Genomic DNA, 6,661 nt, shown 5'->3' with positions numbered 1-6,661 from the left:
TACATTTTTAAATATTTTAAATACAATTTAAGACTTTTTGAGCTACTATCATAGACCATTAAAATAATTTTTAACATTTCGGGGGGGGCTGCAGCCCCCTCAGCCCCTCCCCTGGATACGCCACTGATGCATCGTTACTGTTCGGAGGAAAACGTATAGTAATTAATTATACAAAATAAAACATAATATTATAGTTGACACTTTCAATGGGCAACGAAGTGCACGGGATCAGCTACTTATAAATATAAATAGACAATAAGTATATAATTTTTAACATTTAAAATACGGGTGATTTATTTTCGGGGAAATACACTCCCCACATAAATAACAATTTTATATGTATTTACGTTATTTTTAGAACAAATATTGAAATATCTGTATATTTTTAATAGTTTAATTTTTAATTTTAATACAATAATGCATTAATAACCGTATTGGCAAATGTGAAACGACAATGACAGCTTCCCTTATCTATTTTTTTAAAATGGTTTTTTTTTTACACAGATTATTTTAATTTTGAAGCATAAATACAATTTTTTAATTTTCCACAAATTCGGTTTTTTTTTTTAATTTTCCGAAAACTTCGGTTTTTTTCGGATATGTATTATTTTAATATACTCCAATTTTTCCACGTTTTCCGAGGCTCTGGGAAAAAAACGGTTTTTTTCCGAAATTTTCCCGAATTTTCCCGGAAATTTTCCGGCATTTGATCCCTAGAAAAATCAATTCAATAAAAATAAACGTGCACGCCGCCGCCGACGTGCATGACTTGCGCGACGACGACAACTTACACACAACTACTGTTAGCCCCCTCTAAAACTACGTCAAATTTCCACCTATGAATTTTAATTTATAAAAACCGTACTGTTTTATTTGTTCGCCGCTTTGCAATATATGCGGTAGAGCAGGACAAAAAACTGAAAGATTTTGTGCACCGCACTCGTATTTATAAAATTGGTCTCGCACGCTGCGGCGCTGCGATTGGATATCGCGCGCGGCCGCACGGCGGCGATAACGTCGGTTGCCCGCGGCATTCGTCGCCGCTGTTCGGGCCACGTTCACAGCATTCTGTCGTCGTGGGTCCGTGTGTTGTCGCCGTGTCGGTGTTCGTCGAGTGTTGCGCCGGTCCCGTGTTCCGTTTCTGACTCGGCTGACGCCCGACCGACCGGCGCCAGCGCGCCCCGTCGGCCATGTGACGTCGACGAACTCGGTCGACGGTCGGCCGAGTCGGCAACAGAACAGGGGACAACACTCGACGGCCACTGACCTGGCCACGGACCTGTCCTGACGGTTAAAAGTTAACATTCTCGCGTAACGCTCGAGTGCGGCGCCGATACGACCGCATACACCATATTATCTGCCGTTTCAATTGTTCGTGTCGTTTCATTTTTCCTGTCGTTTCATTTTTCGTTACGGTTTATTTTTTACCCAAACCTGAAGAAAGAAGTTTTATTTCAAAAATTTTTAAATTATAACACAAACTTCTTCATAAGTTGTTATTAGACGCAGTGTAATTCAAAAGTAAAGAGTAAAATAGATTAGAATATGGAAAAGTCATCACGAAAATTCATACATTTTTTGGAGTCAGAAATGCATAAAACATTTTATTTTTATATTGAAGATTTGAACATTTAATACAAGATCCTCATAAGTTTATCTACTTTGATCAAAAACCAATTTTACTGAAAAGTCAAATTAATTTTTTATAAGCGTTTGAATTTCGAATTTTTCGACATTGTATAGGTAGTAATGATTTCTCTTGGAACGATTTTCTTATTTTGTTCTAATGCAAAAACAAATAACTGAAGATCAAGGCTGGGCATTAACGAGTTACAAGTAAAAATTAAGTTAAAACGATAAGTTAATTAACTCGTTAATTTTTTTTCAAATTAACTTTTAACTTAGTAAATTATTTTTTTTCAAGATTAACGTGTTAACTTCAAGTTAAATTTATTTCAAAAGTATCTAAATTAAGTTAATTTTCGTCCGAAGAATAATGCAAATTTTTTAATGGTTTCTTACTTTGATGTATCATTTTAAATTTCCCCAGTAATTTTCTTGAGCGAAAAGAAAATCTATCAAATAAACAGCATTTGGAATTTTTATTTTTGCAAATTACCAAATTTTAACTTAACACTAAGTTAAGTTACTTTTTTTCAAAGGTAACTCTTAACTTAACGAGTAACGAAAAAAATACGAGTAACTTTTAATTTAACTTAAATTTATTATTTTAAAATAATCTAACTTAACGAGTTAAAAAAATCGTTAACTTGCCCAGCCTTGCTGAAGATACATCGAATAATTATATAAGCATATTTTTCTATAGGTAGGTTAGGTGATAGGTAGGTTCTGAAGGTAGGTACATATGGTGTAATATAATAGGTGTCGTATCAAGAAATTTTCCATTTTTTAGTTTTTATTTTATAAATATCAGTATTTTTGCTGGGTTCAGGCTGTTTGAAAATGTAATATATGATTTCTCATCATTTGTTATAATATTATCAGTTTAAAAACATAAAAAAATACACATGTTTAATTTTTTTATAAGCGTTTAAAGTTAAAATGTTCACAAAATTCATCATAATCACTAAAATTTTCAAATGATGTCGTAGTTCAACATTTATAAAATGCTCAATTTTTATAATATCTAAGAATTGAACATTTAAAACAAATTTTCTAAATATATAGGTACATTAACTAAAAATTATTTAAGCACAGTTGTTTTAAATTGAAATAATATCTATTACATTAATCGAAAAATCTAAAAATAAATAAACATTTTTTTATTGATATTTTATTATATTATTTAAATTTGGTCGAAATGAGATAGATATTTAAACGTAGAATAACGATTTTAGTTATTTTTTTATGATTTAAAAATATTATTCCTGTATACTTTTAAAGTTATTAAACGATTGATTTAACCTACTATTTTACTAATAGTAAAATAATGTATTTAATAGTAGGTAATAATATCATAAAATATGTTCAATGCTCATATGTACCTAATATAGGCTGACAGACCGTCATCAGAGTAGTTTTTTGTGTATACTATATAGAGTCTAATGTCTATAGTGTTTTTTCGTAAGGCTTTTACCTTTTGTACCAATATTATGGATCTAAATGTGCTTACATATTATAGTCGACTGATAAACAGAATGCTACATATAGGGGGGGGAGGGGGGCTAGGAAGGCTGAAACCTCTGGCCCAAACATAATTAGAGGCCCTCATATATTACTGTAATACGTTTGATTTATACCAATATCATTAAATAATTACTTATGAACTTATGGTATAATTTATTTACAATCTTCAAAATAAATTGAGCATAATAAAGATGGACAAGTGGGTACCGCTTTGCTGTACAGCTAGTTAGTAGTTTTCAAGCAAGTTGTTGTAATGGATGTGCTATATTTAAATTCAATAATAAACCATTGTACACGAACAATTACTCTGAGCGTAGACGTCAGTCTAGCATACTTGTTTAAATAATCAAAATTAATAGTGAAAACGCTCATAAAAAATTAAAGTTTACTTATTTAAGTATACAATTTTATTATTTTGTTTTAGGTAGAAAACTTATGGGACATTTTTATTAAAATTGTTAATCTTACCTATGAAAAAAAATCTTTTATGAATTGCTAAATGAAAAATTATTTACAAATTTTTGAAGAGCTCAAAAAGAGTCTAAATTGTTTGAAACTTTTACCATGTTTGGAAAACGGAAATTTCAATACTTGGTGAACATTTCAAGTATCTAGGATTGTTTGTTTTTTAATACCAACAAAATATCAAAAATTGATAGATAAAAATTCGTTAATTTACCGATGAAAATCCAATTGCGTAAAAATTTTAAATTTATGCTTATATAAAAAATTATTGTTACTTTCCGGCAAACTTTTTTTTTCGTTTGAGGTAAAAACATTTGTGGAGAGTTTCGTATCAAAATTTCTAACGTTAGCAATGAAATAAAAATTTATATGAATTTCTAACTGGAAAATAGTCGACATTTTGATGTATTTTGTCAAAATTTTAACATTAAATTCATATTAAAAAAAAAGGTGGGTAACTGGGTAAGTGGCTATCACTCTGCTGTATATTAGGTTACAAGTGGGTCACTGTATAAGGATGGTATTACATTTGAATTCAATGATAATAATATAATATCATTGTTTATGAAAAACGATTGTGAGCGGTGACGGGTTGTCAGTGTGGATATTTTATATTATGTTTATATTGTTATTACTTATTTTTAATATGGTATATCTAGTATATAGCCGGTATGTTCAATTAATATTATAAAATTACAACAAAATAAATAAAATCGTTATTCTTGGTTATACTATAATATAGTATAATATAATGTAGGTAATTTCCTGCAAATTTGAAAATAAAAAAAATATAAACATTTGATATAAATCTCAAGTGTCTACGGTTATTCGTTTTTGAATTACAATAAATTAAGAAATCCTCTACATGAGAAATCGAGTGAATGTTGTAAAAATTTCAAACGCTCATTTAAATTTAATTTGACTTTCTTATAAACATTTTTTTTTTTTTTGATAAAGGTAGAACTTAGATACTTTGATATAACTTTATAAGGAATCTTGTATTATAATTCAGTCTTAGATTTAAAAAGAATAGTAAAATCAATACATTCATCACTCCGCTCGGAATCTAATAATTGTGCATATGTATTTTTAATATTTTTGAATATATACTAATAAAAATTATAAGGAACCTAGCATTCAATTTTCAAGCTTATTTACCAGGTGAAAAATGTTCTCAAGTCAAATAGTTTGCTCAAAAAGAGTCAAAATATTTAGAAAATGTTATCATTCATGTATTCATTGAAAATAATAATATTCATATTTGGTGTAATTTTCAAAAGTCTACGGTTATTAATTGTGGTTTATCCTATATAGCTTACTGTATATTATACTACATAGGTGTATCTTGATTACACGTAGATTTATTTTCATTATCTTATATTGGAGAAAACAACATTATATTTTCCGATATTTCTAAATTATATACTTACTATAAATAGGCACCAGTTCACCTATTCTACAACTTAAATAATTTAATATAATATATTTCATAACCTATAATCATAACCATAAACTCGAGTAAATTCATCGAGTATTACATTTTTTGTTTAAATGCATTATTTGTCTTTTATAGTCGATCGTATTGGTTATCGCATTGGTCGGATACTCACTGGGTGCACCGGGATACGGTGGTGGAAGCCATGAACACGGTGGACACCAAGTACACGAAGGACATAGTGAACACAGAGAAGAACATGATGAGAACAAAAAAGAACATGATGAACACAAAGGTGAATTTGATGAACACAAAAGAAGGACATGATGAACACAAAGAAGGACATGAGGGGCACAAATATGGTGGACACAAGGAAGAAACATGATGTACACACATATGGTGGACATGATTTTTGGTGGACACAAAGATAAATTTGATGGACAAAAAGAATATGGTGGACACAAAGAAGAACATGATGTACACAAAAATGGTGAACACGACTTTAGTGGGCACAAAGAAGAACATGGTGGACACAAAGAAAAATATGATGTACATAAAGAGGAACACGGTGGGCATAAGGAAGAATATGGCGGACACAAAGAAGTACACGAAGGACACAAATATGGTGAACACGACTTTGGTGGACACAAAGAAGAACATGGTGGACATAAGGAAGAATATGTTGGACACAAAGAAGAACATGAAGGACATAAATATGGTGGTCATGACTTTGGTGAACACAAAGAAGAACATGAAGGACATAAATATGGAGGACATGACTTTGGTGGACATAAAGAAGAACATGGTGAGCATAAGGAAAAATATAGCGGACACAAAGAAGAACATTGTGGACACAAAGAAGAGCATGATAGTCACAAGTATGGGGAACACGACTTTGGTGGACACAAAGAAGAACATGGTGGACACGATTTTGGGGGACACAAGGAAGAAAATGGTGGACACAAAGAAGAGCATGATGGTCACAAGTATGGGGGACACGACTTTGGTGGACACAAAGAAGAACATGGTGGACACGATTTTGGGGGACACAAGGAAGAAAATGGTGGACACAAAGAAGAGCATGATGGTCACAAGTATGGGGAACATAGCTTTGGTGGACACAAAGAACAACATGATGGACACAAATATGGGGGACACAAAGAAGAAAATGGTAGACACAAAGAACATGAACACCATAGTGGACATAAAGAACATGAACACCATGGTGGACATAAAGAACATGAAGAACATGGCAGTCATCACGGTGGTGGTCATTACTAAAACTTCAATTACATCGTTAATATCATCCGATCCCTGAATTCACAATTTTATGGGACGTACAACTTAAATGTCATCTTATAATATTATTTATTAATTATTATTTATTGCTAAATTGAAAATTTGATATATGTAAATTTTATTATAATACTGTACCTAAACATTATTATATAAGATTTCGTGATCTAAAGATTAGAACAGTTCCAATTAAACATTTTTTTTTTTTATAAAAAATAATAGTATTTTGTATTTACATGATTAATCCTCCTAATAACTAATTTAAGTATAATACGATGAAGAATTAATGGTATCCAAAAAAAATAACACAAGAAAAAT

The 6,661-nt window shown here is 30.7% G+C and overlaps 1 protein-coding gene across 2 annotated transcripts in view; it reads left to right on the top strand.

The window, feature by feature from the left end:
- The window catches only part of LOC100572394 (histidine-rich glycoprotein), a 9,391-nt gene extending 2,832 nt beyond the window's left edge, over window positions 1-6,559 (top strand). Inside the window, exons 1-2 of one of the 2 annotated variants that reach the window (XR_003838925.1) lie at window positions 711-1,521; window positions 5,186-5,281. Coding sequence is in view for 1 of the 2 variants with exons in the window: in XM_003245239.4 (XP_003245287.1) it covers window positions 5,429-6,328 (900 nt within the window). In the remaining variant the exon portion in view is untranslated. Of the gene's footprint in view, window positions 1-710; window positions 1,522-5,185 lie in introns of those variants that run through there. The other variant, XM_003245239.4, reaches the window with a different exon arrangement.
- The last annotated feature ends 102 nt before the right edge of the window (window positions 6,560-6,661 follow it).

Source organism: Acyrthosiphon pisum, chromosome A1, assembly GCF_005508785.2.
Source record: "Acyrthosiphon pisum isolate AL4f chromosome A1, pea_aphid_22Mar2018_4r6ur, whole genome shotgun sequence".
Classification (NCBI taxonomy): Eukaryota; Metazoa; Arthropoda; class Insecta; order Hemiptera; family Aphididae; genus Acyrthosiphon; species Acyrthosiphon pisum.
The sequence above is the reverse complement of the archived record's forward strand: the minus strand, read 5'-3'. Positions and strand labels throughout refer to the sequence as shown.